The following is a 21,341-nucleotide window of genomic DNA, read 5'->3' as shown; positions in this document are numbered from 1 at the left end:
GTTAATCTTAGAATTCTAGGATTTGATGTTTTTCTCCCAGCAGAATGAATATTCCCTGATCAAGGCCCTCAAGTAAATTTCGAAGTCTTCTGTTTTATAAATGCTTTAATGACTCTGGTTACTGGTAGTGGTGTATCTTTCCCAGAGACGTGGGGACTTTCTTTATTTGCCATCTCGTTAGCCCATAAAGTGATCCTGAGCAAGTTATCTTGTCAAGCCCCAATATCTTCGTTTGCAACATGGGAATCACTGCCTTTTGTAGGGTTGTTAAGAGGAAACAGGAAATTAAAAAATAAAGTGCTTCACTAGTATGGCAATATGTAAATCAGTGGATGTGTAACCGATGTGATTCTGCAATCTGTATACGGGTAAAAATGGGAGTTCATAACCCACTTGAATCAAAGTGTGAAATATGATATGTCAAGAACTATGTAATGTTTTGAACAACCAACAATAAAAATTAAAAAAAAAAAAAAACATTTAGGTAAAGAAAAATAAATAAATAAAGTGCTTAACAGTGCTGGAATACTGTTAGTGGTTTATAATGGTACTTAAAGAGTTTTAAACTACTGTGCGTGCGCGAGCTCGTATGTGTTTTTGTGTGTTACTGGAGACTAAACTCTGGGGCCCTCTACCATTGAACTACATTCCCAGCCATTTTTAATTTTTTATTTTGAGACAGGGTCTGGCTAAATTGCCCTGGCTGGCCTCCAATTTGTGATCTTCCTGTCTCAGCCTCCCGAGTCTACAGGATTACAGAAGTGCGCACCAAGCCCAACTGGGCCAGGGCTTTTTGATGCATGAAGGTAAGGATCGCTCTGTCCACCTCCTGACATGGAGAAGCCAAACCCTTAGTCCTAGGGTTCGGAAAGGGCGCGAGTTAGACAAAAACCTCAGCTCAACCACTGCCCCCGTCCACCGCCACCAGCCCCTGTACATTCACAAAGACTACAAGTCCCAGCATGCCGCGCTCCGGGTCCTGGGGGCCGCACCGCTTCCGGTTGGCCAAACGTGGCGCCGCTTTAGGCGCCACCTCCTCTCGGTGCCTCGTCGTGGGCGCGCCATGGATCCCGGGTGTTGGATCGGCGGCGAGTTTGAGGACTCGGTGTTCGAAGAGGGGCCGCAGAGGCGGCCCGGGCCCCCTGAGCCCTACCGCGCCAAGCGCTGCGAGCCGCAGGTGAGGGGCGGGGGCCTCTGCCCCGAGGGACCCAGGCCTCGCCCTCCGCGGTGCTGGCGCCGCGGACGCGCTCTCTTGCGCTAGCCTCCCGCGCCAGGCTTTGCTCCACTCCAGCCCCCGGAGCACCGGACATGGCCTGGCCGTGCGGTCTCACCTCGGCCCGCAGTCTCCAGGGGCGCCGGGGTGCCTTCCCGACCCTGCCACGGCGCGCTCAGGGCCACCGCCCTCTTTGCAAACCTCAGCGCTGTGTGTGCCCCAATCGGGAACGTCTGCGCACCTGCCCGCCCTGAACTCCGTGCCCACTAACGCCCTGGTGGCCTACATCGAGCAGGCACAGCCATTTCTCAGGGCCCATCGTAAATGCCACCTCCTCCAGGAAGTCTTCTGATTCCCTCCTCCAGTGAAATGTTTTTGTCGTGGCGCCCCTACCCGCTGTTAGCTTCTCTTTAAAGCGCTTGTCAACATGCTCGTAAAGCCCTTAGACCGCAGCACTAAATGGTCACACGACAATTGTTCTTAACTTGATGCCCACTCTGCAGTGCCTACAGTTTTGTTCAAAATAGGAAGTCCATGCGTATTCTTGAATTAGTAGAGTATTACTTTGTAATATTTCATGAGGTAAATGTCATCTCTCGGGGCATAGCTAGTATTTATGCAAACCTGAACCAGGCACTGTGCTGGGTTCTCTTACATGGATTCTCTTATTTGTTCCTCAGTAAGCTGTATTTAGAGACGCCAGGGACTCAGTAATTTCTGAATTGTACTTTTTTTTTTTTTTTCCAATTTTTTCTTAATATCCGCAAAGTCTCAAAGTTACCTTCAGTACTCAATGTGTAAACTAAAAACAGGGATTGGGCTTGAGGTGTATTGTGGTAGAGCATTAAAAAGCTCTGGTTTTAAGATAGGACCCTTGAATTTCATCAATGTGTCAAATTCTTATTTCTCATTTGGGAAAAACACTTGCTGGCTTACAGGGTTACTGTGCAAATGAAATGAGATGCTGTTTATGAAGACACTTGGCCAAGTGATAAAGTAAAACCCCAAAGTCTCTTTACTTAAGAATATGTTTACTTCTCATATTTACATCTTCATGATGATATCGATGGAAAGGTTCTAAGGCAAGGCAGCAGCAAAACCAGAGTCTGAAAATCTGCTGCTCACAAATAGCTCAAGGAGGCCTTATTGTAGTTACATTGTTTTCCCTTGTTGAAAATAAGAGTTTGGCTTAGAAGATTTCTGTTGCCTGGCCTGCTTCCTTATCCAGGCATTTCCACCCTGTTCACAAGGTTCTTCCCTCCTTCCTCAATAGAGGGGGTATTGGAAGGCATCATCTCTCTGAATCCTTGACCTGCCATGGTATGGGAGAATATAGGTAGTCATCAGGAAGCCAGCTATGCTTCATCATTCCCACTAGGATAATGGAAATTGGATGGAGGTTGATAGGTTTCTGTTTGGAAAGCTGGGACTGGCTAATCTGAAACAGTGACTAGACAGCAGTGATGTATACAGGGAAAATGTGGGTCCATTGCATAGAGTGTTATGGGCCGATGCAGTGCTTGAGGGAGAACAGAGAAATGGTTCCTGGTCTTCTTCACTGTGATGAATCAGGCCAAGGAAACTGATTTTACTAACATAGCAGAGAAGCCTTGATACTCAGGCAACTCTTTTAGAAATACAGCAAGCAATTATGATGTGAAGGTGGAACCCTCACAAATGATGTTACATTCAAATTAATGATAGTCAGGGATGGGCTTTCTTCAGCTTCCCTGTGCTTTACTTAAACCAGTAGAAAAGCAAGGAAAGCATCCCAGGTGGGCATCTCTGGCATTTCTCCCGTTGCCCTTTGGTGTTTGGTTGCATTGAAGCCTCCTTTTAGCCTTGGTTTCTGTCTCCTTTGCTTAGATTCTTTTGTGCCTTTCATCATTTTTCCTAACAACACCTCAACCATAATTCTTTTTTCTATGTCTTTTTCATAAAGAATTGTCAGTCTCTATTCCATTCTCTAAAATTGCTTTAAAAGAAAACATCTCACTTTAAAAAACCATTGTGAACTGTGCATGGGTAAAGGTAGGGAATTCCCAGGCATCACACTGGTATCGGAAATGATATAAATAAAACCACATTTCTCACACAGCTTTTTTTGGGGAGATAATATTATCAATAGATTTATTACTTGTGATAATTTTAATCAAAACTAGGTCATCATTAAAGTTGTTATTCTTTGTTGGATATTTTCCCTAGTCTCATCTTGAAGAGGTATGTCTTTCTGAGGTTTAATTGGTTATATTATGGAAAATTACTCCTGAAGATGAGATGAGAGCATAGCTTCACTCTCTATAATGTGCTCTGTTCATAATTTCTAGTGGTTTTATGAAGAAACTGAGAGCAGTGATGATGTTGAAGTTCTAACTATCAAGAAATTCAAAGGGGACCTGGCCTACAGACGACAGGAGTATCAGGTAGGATCAGACATGTAAGGCTGTGGTACTTGAAGTGAGCTTCTGTTGTATCAGTGACAGCATATGTGACTAACAGTGTACTATGTAATGAGTGTGTGTTTTTTAATGTTTTTAGTTTTTTTAATACCTTTATATATTTATTTATTTTTATGTGATGCTGGGGATTGATCCTAGTGCCTCACATGTGCTAGGCAAGCGCTCCACCCCTGAGCTATCCCCAGGCCCATGAATGTGTTGGTGAAGATGGATTTTTTTTTTTTAATAATCTTAGACTCTCAAGTTTCTATACTGTTTTACGTGGCTTTATATAATTTGCTTTGTTTCCCATAACTCCAAAAAAAGAATCTTTTGGGGGCCCTGTAGATCTGTTTCCTTAGGTTCAGTCGCTCTCTCATTATTGTGTGTCTCCAGCATAGAAATCTCATGGTGTTACAGGAGCATCTCAGAATGGGTAAAAAAGAAAAAAATGAACAACTAGGAGCCAGGTTACTTCTCATATTTACATCTTCATGATGATATTGATGGAAAGGTTCTAAGGCAAGGCAGCAGCAAAACCAGGATTTGAAGTCTGATCTTTTGGCTCCGGAATGCTTTCTATGGTATTGGTCATTGTACCTCCAGCCATTCTGTTTCTACTATTGAGCAAAGTAGTACTAAGACACTCAAGTTCTTTGTGGGATCAATTTTAACATTATTTTCTATCTAAGGAAAAAAAAAGTCACCTGATACTGAGTCCTCTTCTATCTTTCTTTTTTTCTCCTCTTTTTTTAAACAACTAATTGTCAGAAAGCACTGCAGGAGTATTCCAGTATCTCTGAAAAATTGTCATCTACCAATTTTGCCATGAAAAGGGATGTCCAGGAAGGCCAGGCTCGGTGTCTTGCTCACCTGGGAAGACATATGGAAGCTCTAGAGATTGCTGCAAACTTGGTGAGTGGTTTCATTGCTTGTTTTCACACATTTTCCTATACCAAGGACAGTTTCATGGTTTATTTTCAAATGACAAAATGAAAAACTTGCTAGAAGCAAAATGGGTGGATTTGCATAAGCAGAAGAAAATCATGAGCCGTGTAAGGGCTTTATTATGAGGAACAGTTGGAGCTATAGATATAATCATTTTCTTGTTATGTTTTTCCTGTAATAAGCTTGAAATTTATTGCCTGAGAAAATCTCATTTGCAGAGGTTTATTCTTGGGAAGTGTTAATAGGGCAGGATTATGAGTGATCTATTTTCTTTTTTAGATTCATTTAGGCTCTATGCTCCAAAATTTCTACAATGTACCATATATTACTTCTGTAAGCAAAAGTTATAAAAACATGACTAAATATTCATTCCAAGTCAAGCTTAATAGTCCTTTTTATTTTTAAGTAGATTTTGCAGAAACTTTATAAGGATAAAGAAAATTCTTTGTAATTTTGTTTCTTTATATTTTCAGATTAGGGCATTTATGGTTTACTTGTTGATTTCTGTGTAAATATTGGTCTAAATTGACCAATATTGACTGGTCTAAATTGACCAGTCATAGTATAAAAAAGACCAGTTTTCCTTCTTTTTGGGTGTTAGTAAGACACTATCACACAGATCTTGGGCCCCATGGGTGTAGGTCATCAGAGGTCAGCCCCAAAAGCATTTACTGAGCTGTCTTTCTCCATCTCATTCACCTTTGTTAGCCTAGGACTTCAACCTCTCAAAGTGCAACTGTGGAATTGTTTTAAGAGTGTGAAATCCAGCTGTGTTTTGTTCTTTCTTTCCCCTTCTCTATTAATTGCAAGTTAATCAATCCACTCATTCTTTCTTCCTTCCGTTCTTTTTTTCTTTTTGATGCTGGGGATGGCACCCAGCTCCTTGCATATCCTAGGCAAGCACTCTACCACTGAGCTACACCCCCAGCTTTTTTAGTTTTATTTTGAGATGGGGGGTCTCACTGAGTTTCCCAGGCTGACCTTGAACTTTTCCTGCCTATCCTCTCAAATGCAGCTTAATCTTTATGCTGGAAAGAAGATAGATTGCCTTGTGCAATCTATCTATGAACATTGAAGCCAGGATTTAATTGTGCTCATTCCCAGTCTTCCTGGTCTGCAAATCGACAGCAGCTTGAGCCTTTTCAGACACAGCACTGCTCTGCTTTTCCATCACCTCGCTCTTGTATGGCATCTTTGAACTTCACCCTCTTCCTTTTTCACTAAAGGCAGCAGCAGCTAGATTAGTGGCAGGGACCCCAGGTCCCATTTCTGTGGTTCACTCAGTGCATCTGTTCCTGTGGCTTAGAGAATGATTTTTTTTTTTTTTCATTTAGCTCAAGTGGTGACCAGGCAGAAGGTTTCAGTAACATGTCAGGACTTTCAGAACTGGTTATCAGTCTTCTGGGCACCTGCTGGGCAGGGAACTAGTGGTTCTCACCCTTTTGGGGGTCTCTTGCATATTACCCTAGTGGATACTGCCTATCTATAAGGTTTTCTCATTTCCTAGTAACCTGATATTTTGTTTTTTAATTTCTTCTCTACTTGAGGTCTCTTATTTTGCTGTTAGCTCAGGCCCAGGACTGTTTTTTTCCTCATAGTTATTGTCTTCTCACATTCTGTAGAGGGACAGATCAGTGTGTAATGTTGAACAAAATAGATAGCAAATCTATATTTGTAGATTATATTTGACTATAACTCTTCTGCTTATCAGCTGGGTGGCCTCAGGCAAGATATCTAACCTCTCTGTGTTTACATGTTAATTAACATCTATGGTGGCTGAAGAACTATGCTCTGCACTATGAATTTAGCATTAAGTAAAAGTTCTCATGAACCTTAATGGTCTTGTTGAGAAGGCTAGACATTAAACAGTAATAATGAAACAAGATATATTCAGTCTTTGATGAGGTGCAGTATCACCAAAAGTGTATGGGCTTTATTTCATATCATTTCACTTAATTTGGGAATATTCTCAGCCTCCACAGGCTTCCCCTGACTTCGTGCCAGTTGCTCTGGCCTGCAGCGTGGAATTGGCTCCTGCTTCACTCTCTGAATAGCTGTGTGCAGAAGCTTGCTCTGGGTACTCACAGGCCAGGTTTTCCTTAGCCTTCACAGCAGCTTGAAGATAATGTTATCTGCCATCTGCTTTCTACAGACTTTAGAAAAAGCAGGCCTATTTTTCCCAATCCAAAGGGTATTTGCCAGATGGCAGGTTAGGCAAGAGGTGGTGGTTCTGGGTTAAGGAGACTTAAAAAGGGTTTTCTGATCAGAATGAAACCAAGCAACCTCCTCTGGCCAAAAATGGCTGGCCTTGGTAGAATTAGCAGGGAAGGCATTTGGATTCAATTGTGATGCATCACGAAGCACCCAGGGCTCTGGGCTGTCATGTTCAGGGCTGTCATGTTTGAGATTTCTAAGCCCAGCAAGATGTCAGATGGACTTAAAAAAAATTACCCTTTTTTTTTTTTGTACCAGGAATTGAACTAAGGAGTGCTTCATCACTGAGCTATATCCCCAGGCCCCCTCCCCGCTGCCCTTTTTAGTTGTAAATGGACACAATATCCTTATTTATTTATTTTTATGTGGTGCTGCAGATCAATCCTAGCACCTCGAATGTGTGAGGCAAACTCTCTACCACTAAGCCACAATCCCAGCCCTCCCCAGCCCTTTTTATTTTTTTCTTTTGAGACAGGGTCTCACTAAGTTGCATAGGGCCTTACTAAGTTGCTGAGGCTGACCTTGAACTTGCAATCCTCTTGCCTCAATCTCACAAGTTGCTGGGATCATAGGCATGCACCATCATGCCCAGCTACCTTTTGGGTTTTTTGAAAGCATGAATGTTAAAATGGAACCATTAGGACAGGACCTAAGAAAATTGGCTTGGGTCTTTTCAGATGTCTGGCTGAAAACAAAGATAATGATAAAAATTGAATCCAAACTGACATTTATATTTTTTGGTGCTGGACTTGTTACTGTTACATGAATTGTTACTTTATTATGACATTTGGATGTTTGGGATGGCTGATGTTTATTTTGCTAGGTAGTATATATTGCTCTTGGTTTATGGTTTCAAGCTTGTGATTCATTGAAGTATATTTAGTTCACTCAGCATGTATGAGTACTGAAAGATACTTCTAATGTATAACATACAATTTATGTTGTATACATTAGACATCTTTTGGGGTATCTTCTATTTTATATGGAAAACACTTTACAGTTACAGTTTTTTATCTTTTTTTTTTTCCCCTTTTCTCCTCAGGAAAATAAAGCTACCAATACAGACCATTTAACCACTGTGCTCTACCTCCAACTTGCTATTTGTTCAGGTTTGCAGAACTTGGAGAAAACAATTTTCTGCCTGCAGAAACTGATTTCTTTGCATCCTTTTAATCCTTGGAGCTGGGGCAAATTGGCAGAGGCTTACCTGAATCTAGGGCCAGCTCTTTCAGCATCGATTGCATCATCTCAGAGACAGAACAATTTCACCTCAAGTAATAAAACTGTCCTGTCCTCCTTTCCACACTCAGGAAAGGACTGTATTTTGGGTTTCCCTGAAACTGTGCCTGAGAGCTCTGTGCTTTCTGTGGAAGCAAGTGTCAGGAATGGCCAGAAAACCGAGAAAGCTTTTAAAAACAGTCAGAATTGTGTGGCTGAAAAGGGAGAAGCAGTGTTGATAGAGACTCAGATGAAAGCATGTGCCTCTCTGATTCGAACCAGGTAAGCTGAGTGGTGTGACGGGGTCGGGAAGGAGCTCAGGGGAAAGACTTCATTTATTTTATATATTTCATTTATTTCAAAAAGTTCTAAGCAAGACTTGGTGTATGTTTTTGAATTTTTCCTATGATCTAGACAGACCCCTTTGAACATGTGTCATTTCATTGTGTAAAACTTTGAAACATTATTAGTTGCTCAAGAATACAACTGGGGGGCTGGGATTGTGGCTCAGTGGCAGAGTGCCTGCCTCGCATATGTGAGGCCCTGAGTTTGATCCTCAGCACCACATAATAAATAAATAAAATAAAGGTATTGTGTCCATCTCCAACTTAAAAAAAAAAAAAAAATATATATATATATATATAAATAAAAGAATACGGGGCTGGAGTTGTAGCTCAGTAGTAGAGTGCCTGCCTCGCATGTGTGAGGCACTGGGTTCAATTCTCAGCACCACATAAAAGTAAATAAAGATTTTTAAAAAAATGAATACAAATGGGGTGAGTGCTCAGTGTAGAATGTTAAAATTGGAAAACACTAAAAAAAATTAGGAAAATTAAATTGGAAAAGGGAGAACAGCTGTTTTAAAGAAGGAAATTTTTATTCATATATTCCAAAGAAATCTGAAGAAAATCTGTTGTTGTGTTTGAATTGCTGATCATGTGAATAAACAGTTCTAAATTAATTCTACAGAGAATTCCTGTGGTTTGCCCCTAAGGATTCCAAGTACTTTGAATCCTTAAGGTATAAGAATTTGAGAAGAAGGCAGGGAAAATACCCTTAACCAGTTCTATAATTTATGAGAGAAGAAATAGACACCATCTTGAGAACATAGAGTTTATTGTTATATTTTCTCTCTGGAGAATTCAAGAACTATTAACAGTGAGGCTTAAGCGAGAAGTGGCATCTATTTGGCAAATTTTAAAGTTTATTTCATAGATACTTAGTTGGCATTGACTGTGTCACTTTTATTCAGAAGCACGTGTGCCAGGCCCTTGCTTGGTACTAGGATCGTAAAGATTGTTTAAAACAAAACAAAAAAAACAGTCCCTTTCCTTACAATTTTGTAATTATCTAGTCAGTGACTGGCACACAGGTGCTAAATAGCTTATCAGTAGTGTGAGCAGAATTCCATGGGGAACAAGATAAGGGAGCTGTTGGTGTGGCAGGAAGAACCAAGACTTCAGAGACTTTCCAGGGGATGGTGTTTCTGCAGAATGTACCTGGTGGGAATGCTCACCAACCAAGGACTAAGTAATCCTGTGCATGATTTCATCTTAATCCTCATGACTGGGGTTACTGTTAGGATCCTATTTGATGGACTAGGAATCTATTAAAATCATTCCTAAAGTGGCAAAGCTGTGAAGTTCAGGGCCATCATTAGATGCAGTTCTTGCTCATTCCTTGTAATAATCCCAAGGCAAGGGAAGGCATGCAGAGTAAAGAGAAAGCACAGCCCAAAGGGCCAGGAGTGCTGGTGTAAAACAGCCACAGTCTGGTGGTAAGAACAGTGTGTGGTAGGAGCCGTAGATAGTCTGTAGACCATGCCAGAAGCAGAGGAAGTAAGAGGTAGGACTTTGGAGTCTGATCTGATTTTGAAGAACTCAGTGAATTGTTGATGTTGAGTGAATTAACCTGGGCTGTTCCACTTGCCAGCTGTCTGACCTTGTACAAAACTCTCTGGGCTCCAGGCTCCTCTTCTTCATAGATGGAGGAATAGGGGAAATGCCTACTTTGTGGGGTTGTAGTAGTAAAGTATCTAAGTACTTACTGTACTGTGCAGTATATAGTAGGCAAATGATAAATGTTATCTTTTGGTACTTTTGCTGCTATTGGATTTTTTTATTATTATTATTATTAGCACAAGATGTTAGATGTCATCTTAAAGATTTTGCTCCTTGAGCTAAAGACCTGGAGAGTATTTGAAGGTGGTGTGATCAGAGCAGTGATTCAGAGTGAGACCGAGTGGCTGGGATGATGGTCTAGAAGAAGAAATTTGGAATTGGGGACACCAGTGAAGAGGCAGTGGAATGATTGGTGAATAGTGATAGAGTCTTACCTAGTACGGTGTAGAGGAAACAAAAGAAGAAAATTATGTCCTTGCAGTATGGAATCAACAAGATTTGGAGGCCCGCTGAGTGTGTGGGGATGGGTGTGAGGAGAAAGGTAGTTTGTCCTGGGTGGATGGTGCTGCTTTTTGCTGAGATTAGACACACAGGATGACTGGGCAGATTCAGGGTGGAAGGAATGATATGGGCTCAACATCTGTAGCACACCCATCTGGAATTGTTCATTAGGAAATAAAAGTCACACTTCGAAGAAGGGAGCTATGGATTAGAAGGATATCAGCAATTGGGTGGTTGTGGAGGTCAAGTAGGATTACTTGAGAAGAGGGCTTGAGAACTAGGAAGTCGTCTGTGCTGTTAAGCAGCCGATTTCAGTAGGAGGACAGGGAGAGAAGAACAGCTGCAGAGGGCTGAAGGTCGAGAATGAATGAACGTGATATAGAAAGGAAAAGCTCTGTTTTCAAGTGACTACAGAGACAGGGAAGAAAGCAAGTATGGCAAAATGGTCACTGCTTCCGGCCACGGGGCAGGTGACATGAACAGGTTGCGCTGAGACAGCAGTGCGTCTTTGTGCCTGCTCCTTTAGAAAGCGCCATCGCAGTTGCTTCAGTTCCACGTTTGTCTTTGTCTGTTAGCTGAGGCTATAACAGAGTACCATGGACTGCTTAATTTATCAAGAAAGAAACACAGCTTTGCCATGGCACATACCTGTCATTCTTGTGACCCAGGAGGATCACAAATTGAAGGTCAGCCCTAGTTCAGCAAGAACCTGAGCAACTCAGTGAGAAACCGTCTCAAAAAAAGGGCTGGGAATGTAGCTCACTGGTAGAGCCTAATCTCCAATGCCAAAAAAGAAGAAAAAAAAAAAAGATTATTTCTCCCAATCCTGGGGCCTGGGAAGTCCAAGATCAAGTGCCAGCCTCTGATGAGGGTCTTCCTGCTCTGCTATCATGATGGAGGGCATCAGATGGCAAGAGAGAGCATGCACATGTGGACCAGAGAGGAAGTCAGCTGAACTCATGCTTACACCAGGAACCCACTCCCAACACAGGGCTTTAATGCATTCATGCACTTAACTCTTAAAGGTCCTGTGCCTGGACACCAACACAGTGGCAGTCAGGTTTGACAGGAATTAGGAATATTTGCTCCATAGCAGCATTTTTTCCCCTGGCTGTGCCATGGCCATATTGATGATCTTTCTGATTTTCTCACACATCAAACTTCTTCTGTCAGGGCCTCCTTCCCCCTGGCCAGGAGGCCCCTTCCCTCAGACATTCTCCTAGCTGGTGCCCTATCAGTTAGGTCTTGACTTGGATGGTATCTCGGGAAACCTTTCTGCACTGTCCCATTCTAAGGACACACTCTCGTGGATTATTTTTTGTGGCACTTTTAACTACCTGAAATTATGCTTGTGTGTTCTCTCCTTCCGTTTTGTGAGGCCAGCCCAGGTCTGTCTTCTCTCCAGTATCTCAGTGCCTGGAGCCATGTCTGGCACTACTCAGTACACAAAATGAGTGAATAGCAGAGCCTGGTCCTCCTGGGCATGCCACAGGGACCAATGAGGCCAAGGGAAATTGGGAAAATCTGCACATTCTCTATAAGAAGGAGGAGGAGCCACATGAGGATGGAGGAGGGAACAGCAAGAGAGGGGACCAGGTTAGGATCACCGTGGGACATCAGTGGTAAGAGTAGTCGTAAGAGGGTCATCAAAGGTTTGGCCCTGCTTTGGGTAATTGAAGTTACCAGTGAAGCTAATTAGTCTTCGAGGTCCAGATGCTGTGAGGTCCAGGGAATGGAAGGGTCATAAAACCCTGGCTTCAAAGAAACAAATCTTCATGGTGGGTGGGGGAGTCTGACTGGAAAGTGGTTTTTCTCAATCTAAATTATATGTGCTTTTAGCCACTTGCCTTCCACAGGAAGCTCTTTTGAGGTATTGCTGGCTAAAGCTCTCTCTGAGACGTTTTGATCTATTGACTTTAGAAAAGATGAATTTCCAGCATAAAGATGGGCAGTTTATTCAGAGTAAGGAGCTATAGGAATTCAAGTGAAAGTTCTGTTGAGGATCGGCCTTCTCTAGCCTTGTGGGGCTCATTACTGTCCTGTAGTGGAGCCCACTCATGGGGACTTTTTGGTTTTTCAGACTTTTACTTCAGTTCACCCAATCTCAACAAACATCATTTGCTTTGGAGAAGAACCTAAGGACTCAACAAGAAATTGAAGATAAAATGAAAAGTTTCAGCTTCAAAGAAGACACTTTGCTGTGGATCGCTGAGGTAAGTGTACCCCTTGGGTTTATAAGACACAAGGCATCAGATATTTTTCCTGGCTCTGACACCATTTTTATAAGGAACAGTCAAATCCCATCTACAGAAGGTCTGTGTCTCCCTCCTTTATGTCACTCGAGTGGCCTCTTCACCATCCTTACCCTGCAGTGAGCCTGCCTGTAGGGCAGTACTTGTTGCTTGCCAGTACTTGTTGGCGCCTGCCTGCTGGGACACCTGAATGCCCTTCATTGTTTTAATGCTGAAGAAACTAAAGGACGAATGCTCACATTTATGCCAGGTTTATATGCTTTTCCTCCATTCATTCTCATAGCTGGTGAGGACAGATGGAGCTGGAATAGAGGCCCAGGGAGGTTGTGACTCCCCTGAGGTTGGACCTTAAGTGGTAGCACTTTTCTAAAACCAGTGTGGGTCAGCTGCAAGTTCGTTTTCTTTCTGCTCCACCCTGTCACTACTTTGGTGGTTGCAGAGAAATACAAATGTCATCATTTGCATCCTATATTAACTTTCTTTTTTAAAAGCTGGATTTTTGGGGCTGGGGATATGGCTCAAGTGGTAGCGCGATCGCCTGGCATGCATGCGGCCCGGGTTCGATCCTCAGCACCACATACAAACAAAGATATTGTGTCCGCCAAAAACTAAAAAATAAATATTAAAAAAAAAAATTCTCTCTCTCTCTCTTTCTCTCTCTCTCTCTTTAAAAAAAAAAGCTGGATTTTTGTAAAGTACACTGTTGAAATTTTTTAAAGATGGCACTTGAGATTATGTTTTAAGCTCTTCATGCTACTTCCTTTCAGTACACAACTGAAACTTGACAGCTCTGGTACTCTTCCCTGAGAATGACTTCACCCGTATACTTTCTGTTGTCATTCTTTCAAAAAGTACTTATTATGCTGGGTGTGATGGTGACCCCTGTCTCAAAAGAAAAAATAAAAAGGGGTGGGGGATATAGCTCCATGGTAAAATGCTCCTGGGTTAATCCTAGTACCAAAAGAACAAATAGATAAAGATTTTAAAAAGTATTTATTGCGAGGCTAGGGTTGAAGTTGGGTGGTAGATCATCTGCCTTGTGTGCCTGAGGTCCTGGGTTTCATAACCAGCAAGGGAAAAAAGGGCACTTAACTGCAGATCTCTACTGCCAGTCTTCTTTCTCTGTTCCCAACACTAAGCTGGCTCATTATGAACTTTTCCCTGCGTTCTCTGCTCTCCTTTGGCCTTTGTAACTTTCTGCCTCCTATAGGGTTTTTCCCTTGAGCCCGCAGATACACACAGGCACCTGCCTCTTGTAATTGTATCTCAGCCTTTCCTTAGTCTTTGTTTTCCTTTATCTTTGCATAGACTGTCTGTTGGCCACTCACTTTTTTTTTTTAGTTGTAGTTGGACCTTTATTTTATTTATTTATTTGTATGTGGGCTGAGGATGGAACCCAGTACCTTGCATGTGTTAGGAAAGTGCTCTACTGCTGAGCCACAACCCCAGCCCTGGCCACTCATTTTTAAATCGTCTCTTTACTTCTTAGAGGCTACACTACCCTGTTTATCTCCTATATTTCTCTCTCTCTTTCCTTCCTCCCTTTTTCCTCCTCTCTCCTACCCGTTCCTCCCCTTCCTCCCTTTCCTCCCTTCCTTCCTTCCTTTGTCTCATTCCACTCTGCCCTCACCTTCATTTTCATTCTTGGGTTTCCCACGCTGGGCTCAAGTACTGGCCTCAAATGATCCTTCTGCCTCAACCTCCTGAGCAATTGGGACTACAGGCATGGGCCACCATGCCCTGCTATTTAGTGTTCCTCTGCCTCTTGGGACTCCTGGTTTCTTCTGTGGCATGACGTTCTCTAAGGTTTCACTTCAGTTTTCTGTTCTCTTTGCCTTTCTTTTCCCATCTCTGAAATCGTAATGGTGCCCATGGTTTTGGTTGTCACCTTGGCGTTGGTTACTTTCAGTCTATGTCTCTTGCCTCAGCTCTGGAGCACTGTCTCACACATCTCTGGTTGGTTACCCCTGGAGGTAACTGAGATGGTTATTGATTATTCTACTGTCACTTCCAGTGACGTGAAAGCACTTACGTCAGTCTTGCAGACCCCCTCAGGAAGTGGAGGAGCATTGGAAAGAGCCATCTGACTTAACTGTTTTTCTTTGATGCTATCTGTCACTCTTCTTTCCAGACCTGGAACCTCACTGGCTCTGGGCCTCTTTCCATCTAGGGTTAGCCTTGCCAGTCACCCACCAAAGCCCACACTCCTTCAGCTTCCATCTTTGGTTTCTGTTCCACATTAGCAGCTAGTCTTCTCCACCTCAGGTTGACTCTCACAGTGGCCTCTGTCTCACCTCACCTTGCTTCCTGGCTTTTCCCCCTGAATCTATCTTGACTTGCTTTGACGATGTTCCCTGTTTGTTTAAAAACTAAGATGAGTCCCTGTTACCTCTGAGGTCAGGTCTGATCTAGGATCTTTAATGTGATATCCAAGGCCTTGCAGAGTGTAACCCCAAACTTACTAACCAAGAATTCCTTATACAATCTTTTGCCACCACTAGACAAGTCTTTCCATCTCTAGCAGACCTATCCTGGTGCTTCCAGTCTCTACCCGCTTAGCTTCTCATCCTCAGATCTCAGCTGAGGTCCCATACCTTGGGGCAGCTTTCCTGGATACTCTTGCCTGTGGTGATTTTTCCTTCTTTAAACTCAGATAAAGTGGTTGCTTGAAAAGATAGCTCTCTGGACCCTAAAAAGTTACAGGAATGTGTCTCATCTCTTCATCTAAATTCTAGGTCTTCATAAGCCAGACCATGTCTTAAACATCATTACGTTCTTCCCATGCTGGGGAAATCTGTCACTTGAGTGGGATGATAGTTCTGTGCTTAGGCGATGCATCTGACATACCTGTGGAACTTCTCAAAAGTAATGAATGTCTGGACCCTCTTTAGGATTATTTGTATTATACTCCCTTCATTTTAATTGACTTATGATATGACCTAGACCCTATAGGCTTAAATATTCTTTGATTGCATACTTTTACTTTTTATTTTTAGTTGTTTTATTTGAATTGAGATCCAGATAAAGTCTACATACTATACTTGGTCCTTTTGTCTCTTATATATCTTCTATTTTGAGATGTTCTTCCCTCCCCCCTTTTTTTTACTTTGATAAAATATATGTAGAAAGCGTAATATTTGCCATTGTAATCATGTTAAGCATACAATTCGGTGACATTAAGTAATTCACAGTGTTGTCCCACCATCACCACTATATTTCCAAAATTTTTCCATCCCCCCAAACAGAAACTTATAAACCCATTAAGCAAATCCTCCCCATGCCCTCCTCCCTCTACCTCTCATATTCTCTAAACTACTTTCTATGAATTTACTATTTTTGGTTTTTCAAATAAGGGGAGCCATACATTTGCCCTTTTGTGTTTGGCTTAGTATACTGTTGTCAAGGATTGTCCATTTGATAGTATATATCAGAACTTCATTCATGGCTAGGCATTGTGGCACATGACAATGGTGTAGAAGGCTAATGTAGGAGAAATGCGAATTTGAGGTGGGTCTGAGCAGATTAGTGAGACCTTGTCTCAAAATAAAAAATAAAAAGGGGTGGGGTAAAACTCAGTGGTAAAGTGCTTGCCTAGCATGTGTGAGGCCCTGGATTTGTTCCCCAGTGCTGGGAAGATCAAAGCGAAACAACTTCATCCCTATATGTGTATGTGCCATGTTTATCCACTCATCTGTTAATGGATACGTCTGGGTGGTTTCCACCTTTTGGATATTGTGAATAATATTGCTTTGAACATTAGTATGCATGTATGTTTGTGTCTCTGTTTTTAAGGATGTATATCTAGGAATAGAATTGCTGGGTCATATAATGTAACTCTGCTGAACATTTTTAGTAACTGCCAAACTTATATTTTGTGACTTTTACCTAAAACTGTGACATGGGTATAATTCGAGATTCTTAAATATTATTTGATTACATAATTTTTAATAGCTAGATCCATCCAGTTTTTGAATGAACTATAATTTATTTACTTACTCCCCTATGTTGAACATGTAATAAGTATTTGGTACTTCATTGAATCTAGGAAGTCATCAGTTGTAAAACATTATTATTTGATGTGCCACTAAAAGAAAAATAAGATGCCATTTACACTGTGATGCATCATAAACTACATCTTGATTTCAGAGATGTCAAATTCAAAAAGTATCTTAGACCTGATAAAATACCATCCTTTAATAAATATTCCACATCTCATTGCAGTTTCTTCCAAAATGTGTGATCTGTGAAGATTCAAACCCACTGAGAACCATTTTTTGATTGTATTTCTAATTAAGTAGAGTTTTTATGAAATTGGATCTCAGGTTTGCAGGAGTCATAGAAATCATCTAGTCCAAATCCATGTTACTAAATTTCTTCTGCATTCATGCTTGACCACTCTATAGTATTCTTTCATGCCAAATGGTATTAAATGTTTTAGAACTTAATTTTAGTAAGGCTGATCACTTAGAAGCTTGTGAAAGCCTTCATAAAAAAGTATAAAATAGTTTAGCACCACTTCCAACATTTTGAAGATGTCAGGTAAGGCTTTCTAGAACTTAACTTTGTGAGTCTTACCAAAGAGAAACTAACCCAGAATCTGGGGATGTGACCCTGTGTTCATCCTGGCCTGATTCTGACCAGTAGGGGGCAGTGTTGTGCCTTCATTGGGTAACTGTGCTTGTTAAGTTTACAAGATTGGGTAGGCTTCAGTGGGATCATGGTCTCCTTTTGGGTCAGGAAAAGGCAACCTAGCTCCTACTACTCAATTGTTTGCTGCTTTTGATGGCTTTAGGGAACTTGTAGGTGATAGGAACCTGTGCCCCATGCACAACTGCAGTCATATTCTGCCCAAGCTCTGCTTGGTCCTCTCAGCTGTTTTCCAGGAGGGAGAGTCACTTGAAATTGCATTCTCACTGAGGGCATGTGTCTTGATAGAAAAAGGTTGACTCGATGCTCCCAGGAGGCCAGATGGTACCGCAGCTGCATGAGGACAGGCTTCAGCAATTCTTTCACTCGGGAGGAAGAGTGGAAGTATGTGATGGTTACATACATGATCCTTGGATGACAAATTCTGAATAGACATCTTTTGAATATGTTGGAAGTGTTCCCTGGTAGCTAAAGTACTTTCCCTTTTTGTATGAAGGCCTTTGTAGTTGATGAACAACCTGATCTTCTGTTCCATGTCTGCTGCCTCTTTTACTGGGACAGTATTTTTTTTCTTCTTCTACAGGTTATGGGAGAAGATATCGTTCAAGAAAAAATAAAAGAAGAAGTTCACTCAGAGGTGAAGAACATTGGCTCTGCAGCTCTGACTGCCTTGGTGACTGCATCCTCGAAAGAATTTGAAGACAAGTGGTTCAGAAAGATCAAAGACCATTTCTGTCCCTTTGAAAATCAGTTCCATACAGAGATACAGATCTTGGCTTAGAGGTCCATTTAAAAACAAAAACATCTTGCACAGTATTAATTGTCCTTGTTTACTTCAGACAGGATCTGCTGATCATGGAAAAAGTGAATTTATATTTATGACTTCTTTCCCAGATTATTTATACTGACAGTGCATTTGGTGTATTTTGCTCTTTTTAGATTTCTTGCTTTCCCTTTATATTGTATCGTCGACCTACTTCCCATTTGAAGGCATCTGCTGGGAAAGCAAATAAAAGAGGCTTTCATATCGTATGGTCCCTTAAAGACAGTTACTGTATTGTAGCCAGCAGTGAAGAATCCTCTTTTTTTCTTCAGGTAAACTCATCAGCAGTGTTCAAGAATGTTGAAATATGAGAATAAACCATTTCTAAGTAGAGTGTGTCAAGAACTGCAAAGGGTGCCTGTAATCCCAGCGGCTCAGGAGGCTGAGGCAAGAGGATTGTGAGTTCAAAGCCAGCTTCAGCAAAAGCAAGGCACTAAGCAACTCAGTAAGACCTTATCTCTAAATAAAATTCAAAATTCAAAATAGGGCTGGGGGTGTGGTTCAGTGGCCTAGTGCCCCTGAGTTCAATCCCTGGTACCAAAAAAAAAAAAAAAAAAAAAAAAAACTGCAAAGGGTCTAAGAGTTTACCCTAATCTGTAAGCTATCAAGTTAGCCTGCCACCGCCTGGGTGCTGAGAGAAGACAGGAGACTTCTAGATCAGAGATAAAGGGTTTCATAACACAAGGTCCAGCGAGCAGTATGAGCTTCAGCATGTTTGCATCAGCTCCTCTTCCCTGTGGGTCCCATGGAGCTGTCACACATGGGCACACATGAATGCCTCCAGCACCTCCTGTAATGTGCACTGTATGGCTTGTGTTACAGGAGAGAAGCCCTGAGTTAGTAAACTCCAGTGTGTTGCAGTGAGTAGTAAGCATGCTTTCCCTTTGCGCCAGAAGGAGACACTCTCTGTTCCAGACCGTCTTTCAAAGATGTCTGCACAGCAAAGGAGAGTATCAAGTGCATTACGTATAAAACATGCAGAAACAGGAGAGACTCATGGAACATTGTCATACAAAGAGCCTTTTTTTTTTTTTGTATCAGGGATTAAGCTCAGGGGGCCTTGGCCACTGAGCCACATCCCCAGCCTTCTTTTGTATTTTATTTAGAGACAGAGTCTCACTGACTTGCTTAGTGCCTCGCTTTTGCTGAAGCTGGCTTTGAACTTGAGATTCTCCTGCCTCAGCCTCTCAAGTGGCTGGGATTACAGGCATGTGCCACTGTGCCTGGCAAAGAGGCATTATTTTACTGAATGAATAATCTGTGATGGAGGAGCTCCCTTATAAATGGAATTTAATAATAAACCCATGCCTCATCAAATGTCTTGCACAACTTATTTTTCTCAGCAGAGGGCAAAGACTCCAGCCCAGGGCATAAGGCGGAGTCCTCAAGATTTCCAACCACACTCTCTTCCAGCTTGCTTCACCTTTCCCACTACCCTCCTTCCCCCAAATGGGCTGGTTTAGTGTGCCCATCAATTGCAAGTTTAACCCTTCATCTCTAAGATGAGATGAAAGACTGTATAATTAATAGATATTTCAATTTTAAGACCCATTAAAACTTAGGAAAAATCCCTCAACAGTCCCCAGTGCCCTCCCTCCATTCATTCGCCTGCTAGCCATTGTTTATTAGCTCCTGTTACGTGTCAAGCATGCTGTCTGTCATGGAGTTTGTGGTCTAGTTGTGGATTGCCCTGTCCTGAGGGCATTTTTAGCTCTCAGGCTCTCCTCCCAGACCCACGTCTTCACCATCCTGATGGCCCTAGTGGTCTTCGTGGATCCTGCCCACACCTCACTCCCGCCCCGCCTCACCTCCCTGGCAGTGGCGTATAGATAGATGCAGGTGAGGACTAGGCCTGCTGACCTCCGATGCCTGGCTGTCAGGAAGAGTGGGGAAAGGACGAGGAAGATAGGGGGGCACTTCTGGATTTCATCATACAAAGTCCTCATGGCCATTTCCAGCACGGATGGCGGAGGCGTGAAGGTGGGCAGTGACTGCTGAGGAAAGGCCTTCAGGCCTGCCTGTTCAGACGCCTGCCCTGTCAGTGAGTGAGTCGCTCAGGATGAGCAAATGGCTGCCACGGATGTGACTGCACTCTGGGTGGGTGGGTGAACCCAGACCAACTCCTTACCTCTTGTGCTTGCACAGGCCTATCTTTGGTGTTTTCTCCCAAGGAGAACTCTGCTGGGTGCCTGAGCTGGTGAGGGGCTTTTTTTTTTTTTTTCCCCTTTTACATTCTTAGACCTCTATGACTTCATGCTGGAGCCAGTTACAGAGACCATATCCAAGTCCTTCACAAGGCCTGTGAGGCCCTCTGCAGCCTGGCCCTGGCCCATAAGTTCTCACTCATTTTGCCCACTTGGTACCATTCTGGTTCTGGCTCCTTCTCACATCCTTGGGCTCCTCAGGCTTCCTTTATTTAAGCCCTTTGCCCACCCAGTAACCTCTACTTGGCACATTCTCCCCTGCTTCTACCCCCGCCCCCCACCTTTGCCCCACTTTGCTTTCCTACAGATATCAGCTCAGAGGTCACGGTTGGGATATTCCTGATTCCAAAAGTAAGAGTGCCCTGTGCTTTTGTCCAGGTGATTGTAAGAGTTAAATAATTCATTGTGTTATTCCTCCTTGCCAGGTCATTGGCTCTTGGATGCTCTCTATGCTTTACCCTTTAATGGTGGAGCTCAGCCTTAGTCATGCCGTGACTTCTGCCACTGCTGCCTCCCTGGAGCATTAGCCCTTATAGAGGCAGCCTGAGCATGGACCCAGAAACTCACAGACCCATCCCTACAGAGCCTGGCCACCAGGACCAAAGGTGTCCTGTATCCACCTGTGCAGTATGGCATTTCAGGAAAGATGTGCTTCAGTTCAGGAAAACAGGTCAAAATCTATAAATGAATCCAAGGCCACAGTAGACAAAAAAGATCATTTTAAAGAGCAGCTTTCCTAGTGCTTTTGAAATTCAGTCTATGAAAGTAGTTTCCACTCTGCTTTTCAGGGCCTTCATTAAAGAAAAACGGCAGCTCTGCTGGTTCAGCTGCGCATCCAGTTGAGTCAGAGGCAGTGGAGCTTGCCTTCTCCATGCCTGGCCCTATCCCCTGGCTAACCCAGGCCTTCGGTTGGTGTTGTGGACCCAGTGAAGCTGGAGGAATGCCCCAAGCCAGCAGAACAACAGTCCAAGGAGTGGCAGCT

At 42.7% G+C, this 21,341-nt stretch overlaps 1 protein-coding gene across 1 annotated transcript; it reads left to right on the top strand.

Annotated features, from left to right (window-relative positions):
- Positions 1-1,021: 1,021 nt before the first annotated feature.
- On the top strand, positions 1,022-19,472 carry C16H8orf76 (chromosome 16 C8orf76 homolog). Its single transcript, XM_076835459.2, has 6 exons — positions 1,022-1,177; positions 3,541-3,636; positions 4,423-4,566; positions 7,856-8,313; positions 12,514-12,646; positions 17,916-19,472. Exons 1-6 carry the CDS (start codon positions 1,064-1,066, stop codon positions 18,111-18,113), a joined length of 1,143 nt encoding a protein of 380 aa, XP_076691574.1. The 5' UTR covers positions 1,022-1,063; the 3' UTR covers positions 18,114-19,472.
- The last annotated feature ends 1,869 nt before the right edge of the window (positions 19,473-21,341 follow it).

Source organism: Callospermophilus lateralis, chromosome 16, assembly GCF_048772815.1.
Source record: "Callospermophilus lateralis isolate mCalLat2 chromosome 16, mCalLat2.hap1, whole genome shotgun sequence".
NCBI classification, from domain to species: domain Eukaryota; kingdom Metazoa; phylum Chordata; class Mammalia; order Rodentia; family Sciuridae; genus Callospermophilus; species Callospermophilus lateralis.
Note: the sequence above shows the minus strand (reverse complement) of the source record. Positions and strands in the feature narration are given on the sequence as shown.

Bases quoted from the DNA above. Each gene is read 5' to 3' on its own strand.
- C16H8orf76 (XM_076835459.2), top strand. From the start codon at position 1,064: ATGGATCCCGGGTGTTGGATCGGCGGCGAGTTTGAGGACTCGGTGTTC. The intron at 4,567-7,855 runs GTGAGTGGTTTC...TTTTCTCCTCAG, and splicing joins TAGAGATTGCTGCAAACTTG to GAAAATAAAGCTACCAATAC. The intron at 12,647-17,915 runs GTAAGTGTACCC...CTTCTTCTACAG, and splicing joins CTTTGCTGTGGATCGCTGAG to GTTATGGGAGAAGATATCGT.